The 13,241-nt window shown below is 49.1% G+C and overlaps 1 protein-coding gene across 2 annotated transcripts; it reads left to right on the forward strand.

Annotated features, from left to right (window-relative positions):
• Nucleotides 1–739: 739 nt before the first annotated feature.
• On the forward strand, nucleotides 740–6,555 carry STMN1 (stathmin 1). Of its 2 annotated transcripts, none has more exons than XM_019461873.2 (5): nucleotides 740–799; nucleotides 2,492–2,564; nucleotides 3,053–3,225; nucleotides 5,312–5,503; nucleotides 6,040–6,555. In XM_019461873.2, exons 2-5 carry the CDS (start codon nucleotides 2,552–2,554, stop codon nucleotides 6,109–6,111), a joined length of 450 nt encoding a protein of 149 aa, XP_019317418.1. In that variant the 5' UTR covers nucleotides 740–799; nucleotides 2,492–2,551; the 3' UTR covers nucleotides 6,112–6,555. The 2 variants fall into 2 exon arrangements, with proteins under 2 accessions (XP_019317418.1, XP_019317419.1); XM_019461874.2 differs by lacking the exon at nucleotides 740–799 and adding an exon at nucleotides 1,776–1,798.
• The last annotated feature ends 6,686 nt before the right edge of the window (nucleotides 6,556–13,241 follow it).

Here is a 13,241-nt window from a genome sequence, read left to right on the forward strand (position 1 = left end):
AGGCAAAAGGCTAGGCTGAACAGATGGAGTCTGCATTTAAGCAAAGGAGATCAAATTCCAGAGCCTCACGCCTTTCCCCCACTGTTCTCTGGTCACCAGCTCCAGGACCCGAGCTTGGTAGGGAGAAGGCACACGGTGAGGAAGGGCCACGCCCAGGACCTGTTAACTGAGTGGGTAAGGGATTATGATGATGTCACAATGCAGGTTACATGCGGGTTTCGAGGTAGGGCGCTGGGTTGCAGAGGGCCTTACAAGGGCAGAGAGTGGCATTGTCCTGTAACAAGGGCTTGGGCGTCTTAGGTGGCAGCAGGGGGTGTAGCACCGGAGAGGCCCTTCGCTGTCCGAGCGTTGCCCTTGGGGCGATGCGGGGCACGTGGCTCAACAGAGGCGGAGTCCAGTCGGCCACCCTCTGAGAGGTACAGAGGGACCCCGCCCCGCCCGGCCCCGCCCTTTTCCTAGAGATTGGAGGGCTGGTTCAGACCCAGGCTAGGGGCCATCGTATAACCCTCTTCCAAGGCCAGACAACCGCCCCGTCCCCCTGCACACACCGGGGAGACCCCCAAACGCGGCCAACCCCTCGCATTGTCCGCCTACCCGGCCAGCCTGAACTACACTTCCCGAGGTGCTTGGGGGTCCCGGGGGGCGGGGCCACTGGGCTGGGGGGGAGGGGTCGGCACGTGCCGCGGCTCTCAGCCAATAGGAAGCCCGGTCGGGAGGTCACGTGCCGCTGTTTGGCGCTTTTGTGCGCGCCCGGGTCTGTTGGTGCTCAGAGTGTGGCCAGGCGGCTCGGACCGAGCAGGTGGGTGCGGGGCTCTTGGAGGAGGCGGCGGGAGGCTAGGGGCCAGCGAGAGGGACGCGGCCGGCGGGAGGGGCCGGGCCATGGCAGCGGCCCCCTGCTGGAGGGCGGCGGGCGTGGCCGCGGGCCCCAAGAGGGGCTGGCGGGCGGGGGTCGCTCCGCTTTGTGTGTGGCTCGGGCGGAGTCTCGGCTTTGTCCCCGCTCCCTGGGGGCGCGGCTATCGTGGGGAGGGGGCGCGGCCAGCTGGGCAAGTCTTTGGTGTTAGCCCGGGGTGCTGTCGTGGAGACAATAGGGGGCGTGGGCCTTCGTTTGCCTCCTTCCTTCCTTCTGCAGTCGCGGCCCCACTGGGGTCCCCATTGTTTGAAGGGGCGGGGCGGCTCTAGGGAGCAGCGGTTTTAGGGCCAGACTGCCGGCGACTAGGGCCTCATCCCCTCCCCGCTGTCGCCCTCGCCCAGTGACTAGGGCCGAGCCGGAGAGGCTGACACCCCACGAGAGCAATCCTGTTCTCGCGGCGAGGGGCACAGACAACTAGGCTGGAGGCAGGTTGGGAGGGAGTGAAGGGAGGAGGTGGCGGGCCGATGGCGGGGCTATCCCACGGCCAGTTCCCCGGGCCTGCCCCACCCGCCGAGCTGCTGCAGGGGTGGGGGTGGCCTCGAGATGTTTTTGGCGGGAGTTGGGGGGGGGGGTTCGTCAGCGCGGGGCTAGCCCGGGAAGGGCGGAGTTACCCAGATAGGACCGTTAGCCCCGCCCATCCCTCCCCTTCCCACGCGCGCGGGCTCCGGGGTGTTGTGAGTTCGGGGAGATTCGAAAAGGCGCGGGGAGGAAGGGGGCGGGGCCAGGGGCCGGAGCGCAGGGCGTGCTCTGATTGGCCGGGGGCGGCCACCCGCTTTTCCTCGCTTTGACCGGGGCCACGCCCATCCTGGGTCCGGTGCTGCGTCTCATGCTCTGCCGGGGTTAGACCGTTTCGTTGCCTCGGATTTTAATTTCCAGCTGTTGGGATCTGTAATCTTATGTCTTCTTACCAGGCTGGGGTCTACAAGGATAATGACCTTAAAAAAATCAAGGGGGGGGGGGAATGTAGAATTTTTCATGATATAAGGCAGCAAATACTACAACCTAAAGCCTAGAGGTTCATAAAACTGATTAATTTTGCCCGCTGTTGGATAAGGAGCTTAGGCCCCAAGAACAATAGGAGTTCAACATTATTGGTTAATATTAGCTTGGGCGTTTTGTTTTCCACCATGGCAGACACAGACAAAGCAGGGGTGGGTATTTCATTTGCACAATGAGTTGTAGGCAGTATTAAGATGGCTCCGGTCTCACTGTTGAGTTGAATCTGGAATATCTTCTCGCTGATTCCGGGGGGCGTGGGGGGGGGGGTATTTTAGAGTTTATAGGAGAAAAATATATATTGTGACTTAACCTTGTCTAAATTTTAAAATCGCGGGGATGTTTTTTGAACAGGCAAGCTCAGTTGACTTGATTTTCTGAAACCAATGTTCTATTTAGTTCAAATTTACCAATGTTTCAGTATTTTCTAGATTTTTATGATTTTCTAGTTAATGATGTCTTATTCAATTCCACAGTAGTGATTTTTCTGACACTGATTTATGTGGATGTTATTTGAGGTCCCTTTGGATCAATGACCTAGAAATGCAAAGAAATTGATTGCATGCTTTTAAAAATCGTTTTCAGGGTTTTCCTTGCCAGTGGATTGTGTAGAATACACTGCCAGTCTCTTGTCTTCTGTTCACCATGGCTTCTTCTGGTAGGTAATCTATTTGGAAAAGCTGAATACTGATGGGTTTAGGATTTTATAATAGGAGATGGATTCAGGCCTCAAGCCATTAATTTGGCAGTTGTGTTTTGGTCTTATAAATAAAAACCCATTTTATAAATCGGAGAATAAAGAAGAAAAAATATCACTTGAATATACTGAGAGCTTGTAATTGTTTCACCATTTGATGATTTGGCTTGGTCTAGAGCAAAATTGTGGAGTTTTGCACAAGTCTTTCTTTTATTATGAAAGTGATTGTCAAGCACTGATATCTCAGAATGGTATTTATTAATCCAAAAATACTGAGCTTTGGTTTTCTGAGAGGTGGTATTTACGTAATTTCTTGCCTGCAAACGGAAGCTTCATCAGCCCTAAATCTTTTCATTAAATTGATTTAGTTTTTAGAAAATTACAGGATAGTTTATTAGAATAGGAAAACCCCATTTTTCTGAATACGTTATAAATATGATCAAATCCAGATATCCAGGTGAAAGAACTGGAGAAGCGTGCCTCAGGCCAGGCTTTTGAGCTGATTCTCAGCCCTCGATCAAAAGAATCCGTCCCAGAATTCCCCCTTTCCCCTCCAAAGAAGAAGGATCTTTCCCTGGAGGAAATTCAGAAGAAATTAGAAGCGGCAGAAGAAAGACGCAAGGTAAACATCACAATTCACAGAGAACAGGGTATTTATTTATGTAATGTGGCAAATCAGTTTTATTTCCATAACAGGAGAAAAACAGTTGTAGCTAGATGTGATTATTACACATCTGTGTAATTACACACTGTGTAAATTACATATGCCAGGAAGAAGAAAAGGCCAGGCATCACTTACCGAACTCCTATTATGTACCAAGTCCTTTACTTCTATTTTTCTTTAATACAATGACCCTAAAGGGTAGATGTCTGAGATACTGAAAGGAGAAAATGGTCTTGGGAATGTTGTCATTTTCCCATGTCCTGTAGCTAGTGAGTATCGTAGCCAGAATTCAAGCCTCTGTTTGTCTGAAACCAAAGTTCCTGCTTCTCTCATGCTTTCTCTTTGAAAAATAGATTTGTTGGTGCATGATTTCTTTTTCTTTCCCTTTTTTGGGGGAGGGAATTAGTTCGGTGTGGTTTGTGTGTGTTGTGTCTGTGGGTTTTTTTGTTTTGTTTTGCTTTTTGAGAACTGTACAATAAAAACATTTTAGATTGCTGGTAATGTGATTGTGTTGCTCCACTGGCATGATGATATTAGGGCAGTTTTTCTCTTACCTAAGCAATTCTGTAAAGTATCCATTTTCAAAAACAAATCCGAAGAATCAACAAGTATGGAAATGCTTGTTATAGAAAAATTGAGAATCACAAAAGTTTATGCATAGAAAATTAAAAATATTCATTATCCTACTTCCCAGAAATAACCATTGTTAACGTTTTGGTGCATTTCCTTCCATCCAATATTATTCTTTTCATGAAGAACTTTATATATAAATTCCCATTTCATTCCCTTCCAACAACCCTGATTGAGGTGAGTGGGTTTAATTTTAAAATTAGGGAGGGGCGCCTGGCTGGCTCAGTCAGTACGGCATGTGGCTCTTGATCTTGGGGTGGTGAGGTCAAGCCCCGTGTTGGGTGTAGAGTTTATTTAATGAAAAAAAAAATTTTTTTTAAATAAAATTAGGGAAAGTAGGCACAAGAAGGTGAAGCGGTAACCTGCCCCTGACCAACACAGTTAATGCAATTTGAAGTCTAACACATCTAACCACATACACACATACACAGGCCCCTGTTTAAGCTGCTGTAAGATGCACCATGGACATTTCAGTGCTACATGTCATGTATATGTGCACTGACCCACGGTCAACCCTGCGCGTGATTCATTTCTCCAGGAAGAGTGGCAGTGTGTGCAAGGCTGGGTCCTCTACCTGTTTCTCTGTGCAGATAGAGTTCATATGGAGGTTCATGGAGTTTTTGAGTTTGTGGAGGAGATGCGGCCAGTAGCTGGACAAAAAAAATTAAGGAGTCGACCCCAGCCCTGTCGTCACTAGCTTGTGCTTTTCTGCAGTAACTGCCTAAATGTAGCGACATTTCCCCTGACTGGGGTTTTGCAGAAGAGAACCAGTGGCAGGTGCTCTTCAGTTTTTGCGCAAGTCAGTGATACTTCCAAGCACATCAGAATCTATTTGGTAACAAGCCATTCCGAGTCTGTTGAAGGAGGCACACTGGTAACAGAGCTCCAGTGGTCTGGAAGTGAATGCAGCTTCTAAAGAGAAAAGCTGATAAGTTTTTCCTCGAAACAGAACTCTCTCTAGTAATCTGGGCTCTTAATCTTAAATTCCCTATCATTCATAGATTTTCTTTTTATCGATATGGTTGCATTTTTTCATAATAAGCTAATTTTCTTTGGGTGGACTTTCAAGTTCAAGAGCCAGATTCTTTACAGTACAGCTCCTTTGTCGCGTGCACATCGCTCAAGTCCTCTTGCTACCATTAAGCAGTAAATCTTACAGGGATTCCCTTAAAGATCAGTAGTGCAAGACTCTGAACCAGCCTGGGCAGTTTTCCAAAGTAAATACAAATACCAGAAAAACAGTATGGTTTTCACCATATTTTGAGACAGATAATTCAGGCCCTTGACTTAGGTGTTATTTAAGGAGACTTCATTTTCTGTCTCTCTTCAGTCCTCCCGATTAATCATTTCTTTTGTCATTGTACCTAATGCTAAATAAACGTCCGAGAGTCTAGCCTCTTAACACATTTTTCAGTCCCACGAAGCCGAGGTCTTGAAGCAGCTTGCTGAGAAGCGGGAGCATGAGAAAGAAGTGCTTCAGAAAGCGATCGAGGAGAACAACAACTTCAGTAAAATGGCGGAAGAAAAGCTGACCCACAAAATGGAAGCCAACAAAGAGAACCGAGAGGCACAGATGGCTGCCAAACTGGAGCGCTTGCGGGAGAAGGTTGGTGTCCCAGCCTGGCTTTGAGAGGGTCAAGAGCTTGAAGTCTGCCCCAATGAGGTGCCTGAACTAATGGCCTCGATCTAGGTGGTTGGTGTCTTTGTCACCAGTTTCAGGCCCTGACACATTAAATGACAGGTATCTTATTTTAGAATAAGGTGGAGCAGAGCTCCCGGCTGGCTCAGTCAGTGGAGCGTGCGATTTTTCTTGCTCTCGGGGTCGTGGTTCAGGCTCCGCGTTGAATGGAGAGGTGACTTAAAATATAAAATCTTTAAAAAAATATGTGAAAATGAAATAAGACAGACTATGCAATAATTTCCAGAATAGTTGTACATTCTGTGGAAGAGTCGTAGGAGGCTCAGTCAGTAGGTTCCCCGAGTGACCCAAGGAAGTTGGAAGATCATGTTTAGAATTCTAAGTATGCGATGTGATTCCCACTGATCTATAATACGCGCCCTGATGCTGCCGTTGGGACTCTCGGGGTGAGCGCCTTGGCAGGCTTTCGAATTAGACTGATGACGAATGCCATTTCTTCACAGGACAAGCACATTGAAGAAGTACGGAAGAACAAAGAGTCCAAAGACCCTGCTGATGAAACTGAAGCCGACTAATTTGTTCTGAGAACTGACTTTCTCCCCTTCCCCTTCCCAAATATCCAAAGACTGTACTGGCCAGTGTCATTTTATTTTTGCCCTCCTGACAAATATTCTAGAAGCTGATGTAGGACTGTATAGGTAGACCCAGACTGTATGATGTTGTTTTAGGGGCTAAAGGGGAGAAACTGAAAGTGTTTTACTCTTTTTCTAAAGTGTTGAAGTCTTTCTAATGTAGCTATTTTTCTCGTTGCATCTTTTCTACTTCAGCGCACCTGGTGTGCTGGGTTAATGGCTAGTACTGTATTGGCTCTGTGAAAACCTGTTTGTGAAAAGAGTATGTAGTGGCTTCTTTCAAACTGTTAGATGCTGAATATCTGTTCACTTTTAAATCCCAATTCTGTCCCGATCTTCCCAGATGCTACTGTACTTGAATGGTTAATAAAACTGCACAGTGCTGTTGGTGGCAGTGACTTCTTTCTCTACAGGTAATAAACCGTGACGTGTTAGAGGCCCTCCTGGTTGCTGTTTGTTCCAGACGGGGCCTCTGGCCTCCAGAAACACCCAGTGCACACATCACCGAAAGTTCTCTGCCCCAGAGTGGTCCTGCTTTGTCTTCTTCCACAATCCTCACTGTGTTTTGATGCCCCGCCCAGATCAGCTGTCCCGATGGTCTTTCAGATGTTTATTCACAAACAAGCTTATTTTTGTTCCCATGTCCCTGTTAAAAAGGCAGATTAAGGCATGGGCTTCGTGGGCTTTCTAGAGAAGGCTTCAGAGGAAATCTGGAGATCCTAGTTCGAGGTATTTGACAGTGTATTTGCTTTATGTTACCAGTGGGGTGGGGATGTGCCCTCCAGTGCTTTACTGCCAAAGAAGCCATGACTCCAAAGTGGGAATATTCGTCTAATCCTCTGTGCCCATGTAGCAACCTTCTGGGAAGAGGTTAAAGGGAGCCTTACTTTCTAGAGTAGCGTTTGATCTGGGTGGTTAAGGTTCGCAATCTACTTCATCTTGTATCCAGAGGTTATATTCACCATTGTCAGAGATTTGCTTGTCAATTCAGGGAAAGCCTTTGGCAGCTTTCCTTGGTGCTATTCGGGAAATGGCCTTAATTGCCTAGGATTATTTGCTTCGACATCTGTATAAAAGCCCTTGGAAGCCACGCATCTGTAGTGAGAGGTGAGACAGTGCCGGTGGCCAGACTGCAGGAGGGTCTGCTGGTTGCCTCGCACGTGCTTCCTCGGCTCTGGCTTTATCAACCGGAGGCCAGTGAGTGGGCCAAGTTTATACTCAAATTGGGAAGGATTATGAGCGTTTGTGATGCCTTGAATTGGCTTCCAGATTTACTTAGACCAAGATGATCAGTTGTTCTGGGGGAAAAAGCTGAATTTAAAGGGTTATGGCCACGCGGGGCAACACAGGAACAAGATCAAGTAGAGTTTAGTAGAACGATAGTTCAGACGATAGGACAAAGTGAGGCTTGTGCAGGGACTCAGCGTCGTTCAGCCTCAGCCTCTGGCACGGAGCAGTTAGAGGTTGGCACGGGTGACCTGGTGCCTGGAGGGATCTTTTAGATGCCGGTTTTGCGTAACTGGGACATAAAGACCGTGTGAAGATAGAAATTTGTGTGGACACTCGGCGTCCTACAGATGGCAGTGAACTTCGTGTTCATATAAGACCCGTAGGGAAGGGAGCAGAGCTTAGGAAATAGCCTGAAAAGAGTCCAGATGGGCTGAGGGAGGATACCCCAGTTAGTTCCCACCAACCCCGTGGTGGCTCTGACTTAATACCACAGTGGTCCTGAGTTCCCACCTCGTGACAGTGATGCATCACAAGGAACTGAAGGCCTGATGCTTCTTACCATGACCTCAAAAAATCCTGGCTTTCTGGTTCACCTCTGACCTTCGGAGAGGCACTTAGCCCTGGGCCTCAGTTTTCTCCTAAAATAAATACAAAATAAAAATAAATTAAAAAAATAAAAATCAAATTAAAATGAGAAGCCTGAGCTAGGCTAGTGAAATCTTTTTTCATTCAAATTCTAGGCCTACAACTTGGAGGGAAGGAGCAGTGGGTGCCTGTGAGTGGGGAGTGCCTGAGCACTTCCCCAGCCTCTATCCTGTCTTCCAGTGCCCATCCCCCAGTGGGGCCGCCTCCCCTGACAGCACTCCAGGCCAGGCGGTGTGACCTCAGCCTGGGGGCTGTCATCAAGGAGCACACTCCATTCCTTTTAGCTTGAGTGGAAACTGAAGCTTGTCTCTTCCTCCTGGGACCTTTGTGCTTAGACATGGGATGGGCAGGCCTTGGTGGAAAAGAGATATTTGAGGGGCGCCTGGGTGGCTCAGTCGGTTAAGCGTCTGACCTCGGCTCAGGTCATGATCTCACCATTTGTGAGTTTAAGCCCCGCGTCCGGCTCTGTGCTGACAGCTCAGGGCCTGGAACCTGCTTTGGATTCTGTGTCTCCCTCTCTCTCTCTGCCCCTCCCCTGCTCACGCTCTCTCTCTCTCTCTGTCTCTTGATAATAAATAAATGTTAAAGGGAAAAAAAGGAGCTTTCCCCAGGGGCGCCTGTGTGGCTCAGTTGGTTAAGCAGCCGACTTTGGTTCAGGTCATGATCTCCTGGTTCATGAATTAAAGCCCTGTATCAGGCTGTGTGCTGACAGTGCAGAGCCTGCCTGCTTCAGATCCTCTGCCCCTTTGTCTCTGCACCTCCCCCACGTGCTCCTGCTCTCATGCTCTCTCTCTCCCTTTCAAAATAAACTGAAAGAAAGAAAGAAAGAAAAGGAAGGAAGGAAGGAAGGAAGAAGGAAGGAAAGAAAGAAAAGAAAGAAAGAAAGAAAGAAAGAAAGAAAGAAAGAAAGAAAGAAAGAAAAAGAAAGGGAAAGAAAAAGAAAGGGAAAGAAAAAGAAAGAAAAGAAAGAAAGAAAAAGGAGCTTTCCCTTTGGGCGGAAGTTTGGATTAGGTGCCCAGGAAGTTCGAACCTTTTTTTGACCACTGAGGTTTCTCCCCACTGAGCTGAAGTTCAAGGCCCCAGAAATACTGCTGACACTTCAGTCCCTTGCCATTTGCCTCCTGCCTCTTGGGCCGGGTCATTCAGAAGGTCCGAAGGGCCCTGTGACTGAGACCTCGGCCCGCCGAAGCTGGTATTCTGCACTGAAGGGGCATGGGGAAGATTTTCTGCCTTGGTTTATACATGCCCCCAGATTTTTAAAGCTTAGTTAAGGGTCTGAGGAGCTCACAGTGCAGCAGCCTCAGTGGAGGGGGCTCTTGCCCATAGCTGGAAAGGCCCAGTCTTCTCCCGGTATGGTCAAGAGCAGTACCTTCCCTGTCCTTGGGCACCAGATCCTACTGTGAAGTGGACAGAGAGGGTAAGAAACAGAGGCAGAATAGCCAGATGCCCATGGCCACCACCTCAGCAGAATGGCGGTTACCAGGGGACTGAGCCTCTGTACGTACAGGAGGCCTCCCACTGCCCTTGCTGGCAGGAAGCCCCAACATCACTGGGGGGGGGGGAGGGGGGGATTCCCTGCCACACCTAGGCCCCCCTCTTGTGTGCAGCAGCTTATTATTTGCCTGATCTCAATGAGTCCCCAGAACAACCCAATGACATTATCTTACCCACTTTACAGGCAAGAAATGAGGCAACCGAGACTCAGATCAGGTGATTTGCCAAAGTGACATACCTAAGGGTGTGGGGTCAGGAATCAAACCCTAACTTTTAACCCCCAGCTCTACTGCAGCACCTTACATATCACAAATGAATTATTAGGCAATTATTTGTTTCGAGTATGTCTCCCCAGCTAGAATGAAGGGTCGCAGAGAGCAGGAACTGTGCCTGTCACATTCACCGCTGGATCTCTGGCTCTGAGACTGGCATACAGTAGGAGGTTAATAAATCTGTGCTGAATTAAATCATGATGAGTGGACCAGTGACTCTTATGGTCCACCTCGGGGCACTTGCTTTGTCCTCTTCTTGTGTGGACCCCATGGGAAGTCATTCCGATTTTCTAGAAGCACAAGATGGCTCTGCCCTGGTTTGCAGATCGGCCTCGGAGGTGCCCTACACTTAATGGCATCCTTTCAGATCCAAAGGCACAAACCCGTGGCCTGCAGTCAGAATCATCGGTCTGTAGGCAGGTTGTGTTCAGCATGTGCTGCTTAAATTTTTGAATGAGTTGACAATTAATTCCACTAGAAAATTTGATTTCAGGCTTATCTTGAAAAACCTGGAAGATCTGGCAACCCTGGGCTCACAGTCCCGCCCAGACACAGTCGGCAGGCTCTGGGCAGCTGCTGCCACCTTGAGGTGGGATGTGCGCACTACAGCAATCGGTCCTCTGGCCCGCCCACTTCTGTCCTTGACCGGACCCAGGGCCCTGCTGTAGGCCTGCCTTTGCTGTCCCTGACACAGATGACAGCAACTCCATCTGTCAGCCAAACTTTTTTTTTTGTAGGTCAAAGGTCCAATCGGTACAAAAGGAAATACAATAAAAAGTGACTCCCCTCCCTCTGATGTCCCCTGGCTCTGTCCCCTGAAGCCACAGGTCCCTAACTGTCCCACAGACATGCTGCACTTCCCTTAGCACAGTCTCCAAATGCTTGCTGGCACCTCTTAGGGGCCAGACACCAGCTGGGCAGCAGAGTCACATGCCAAATTTTCAAAATAGACTCTGGGACCCTTCGGAGGTAGAATTTCTAAAATTGGAGTCTAGGTGTCTAGATTTTTTTTTTAATTGTTTTTTTAATGTTTATTTTTGAGAGACAGAGCACGAGCTGGGAAGGGCAGAGAGAGAGGGAGACACAGAATCCGGAGCAGGCTCCAGGCTCGGAGCTGTCAACACAGAGCCCGACGTGGGGCTCGAACTCACGAACCGTGAGATCATGACCTGAGCCAAAGTCGGATGCTTAACCGACTTAGCCATCCAGGCGCCCCTAGATTTTTTTTTTTTTTAGAACCCACAATGTTTTCTGTTCCTCAGCAAGACAGAGACCACCGTACTCAAGGTGTACCATCCCTAAAACAGTTCCCACTCTCCAGTCCCCCAAAGTCTGGCAGAGATGGGCCCAGAGCTACAGCCATCGAGGCCACTGCTCACTTGTGCAGACTGTACCCTGCCTGGGGGCACTCAGCCGGGGCCTGAAATCTGGCCAGACCTTCACACCAGGCCACGTTACACCACCGCCCTCCCAACCCACAGAGGAGCGGCACCTCTTCTGAATTTACCATGTCAACCATTCAATGCAAATCCAGGGAGACCTGCGCTATGCAGATGGGGGCTCCTCAGTGCAGCTGTAGGCCCAGGATGACTTCCTGTAAGAGGTGAGGCTTGGGCCACGTTTGGTCTAGGGGTTAAAAGGAAAGAAGGCACTCTTCTACTCTGTACTTCCCTCACCCCGTTCCCCACCCCAACCCACAGCTGCCTGTGTGTATCAGGGGCCACTGATAGGGAGATCTTAATAACAGTGTACAACCAGAAGGCCCTGGGAGACCGACTAAGGTATAAGGAGGGCTCCAGCCATAAGTCAGACCAGCATGCTTGGCCTAAGGCTGCTCGGGGTTAGGTGGCTTGGTATCCAGAAGTGCTTGCTTGAGGAAGCAGGGATGTGGGAGGCTTGTTCCCTCCCGCCACAGGCCACCCTTCTCTACGGCCTCAATCAGCGCTATCAAGGAGTGGCCCTCGGACCACTGCCAGGCCACAGGCTGCTACTGGGCTGCAATGAGATAATACAGACATTGAAAGTAAGCATTTCGAAACTTTTATGACAATTTTACAACGTCAGTCGAAGACTATTAAAGTTGAGGCTGGTATTTTGCATCTTTTTTTACTGTATCTAAAAAAATTGTAAAATCTACATAACATAAAATGTGCCATTGTAACCATTTTTAAGTGTACAATTCAGGGGCATTCACAATGTTATGTAACCATTGCCACTGTCTAGTATCTTTCTTTACTGTTACAAAAGTGTGAGTTTTCTGCAGATAAAAATTTTTTTTTTTTTTTTTTAATTTCATTTGAGAAACACTGACCTGTGGGTTTCCCAAAGCCTTGAAGGTTTGGGCACCTGATTGCACAACTTGATACAATGTTTGGCTTCATTTTCCCAACCCGACAGGTTGGGAGATTTCCCCCCCGGGGAGTGGCGGGGGCTGAGGTCCAGGCTCCCTGGACAAGGGGAGTGGAGCCATGGGCACCACCCTGGAAGGGAGGAGAAAGAAGAAGCTTCCGTGCTGCCTGGGGCTGGGGCAGGACCTGGGCTGTCCCCGGGACAGGGCAGCTTCTGAGCGCCTGTGGCAGGAAAGGTGGATGAGAGGCTGCAAGGCTTTCTGGGAAGGCAGGATTTCCTCCTGACTCAGCTGGGGGAGGTGCATTTGCTGAGAATCCCAATAAAGTCAGCTCCAGCTGGAAAAGCCCTCAGCGACCTCTGTGTCTGCCCTCCTTGTTCCGAGAAAGAGCGTGAGGCCAGAAAGAAAAGACTTGCCCCAGTTGACGATCAGTCAGCGGTGGTCCCAAATGCAAACCTTTTCCATTCCCAGGTAGAAGCAGGGCAGGGGTTCCCGGAGTCACACGGAATGGGGTTGAAGTTCCAGCTCTATTGACTCCCCAGGGACTTTGGGCATCCCACACTCATCAGTGAAATAGGGATAATCCGTCACGGGCTGGATGAGTATTGAGCCTGGGGACAAGTTTAACGAAGCACAGAGCCTGGTGCTTGGGTGATGAGCTGTCTGAGTCCCCTGCCTCTCCCTGTCCCTCCAAGCCCACTCTGCAAACTGTAGGGCCTTCTCTGTCTTCCATGTCCCCTCACTGCAGCTGGGCGGACAGAGGAAGACAGACCCTCTCCAGACTGCGAACAGGGAGCTCCTAATCTACTGCAACTGGCCTTCTCTGAGTTCTTGACTCTTCTGCCAACTCTTTGGACATCTTGGAGAAATGTTTGTCCTTTCTGGAACTCAGAACCTTTGTAGAATGAGGGAGTTGAACCAGAAGAACTCAAAAGCCCATTTTGGGGAGAGAGTACTAAAGTTTGGGATGCTTTACATCTCTGTGCCTTTTCAGGTACAAACTCCCAGCATGTTAGACCCTGTCAGACTGGGCTGCCACGGGGTTACCAGCCACCTGCTTTTTTTTTTTTTTTTTTCTTAAAGTT

The sequence above is a fragment of the Panthera pardus genome, unplaced genomic scaffold (genome assembly GCF_024362965.1).
Source record: "Panthera pardus isolate Hobbes unplaced genomic scaffold, ASM2436296v1 HiC_scaffold_11, whole genome shotgun sequence".
Classification (NCBI taxonomy): Eukaryota; Metazoa; Chordata; class Mammalia; order Carnivora; family Felidae; genus Panthera; species Panthera pardus.

Bases quoted from the DNA above. Each gene is read 5' to 3' on its own strand.
- STMN1 (XM_019461873.2), top strand. The intron at 3,226-5,311 runs GTAAACATCACA...CACATTTTTCAG, and splicing joins CGGCAGAAGAAAGACGCAAG to TCCCACGAAGCCGAGGTCTT. The intron at 5,504-6,039 runs GTTGGTGTCCCA...ATTTCTTCACAG, and splicing joins TGGAGCGCTTGCGGGAGAAG to GACAAGCACATTGAAGAAGT.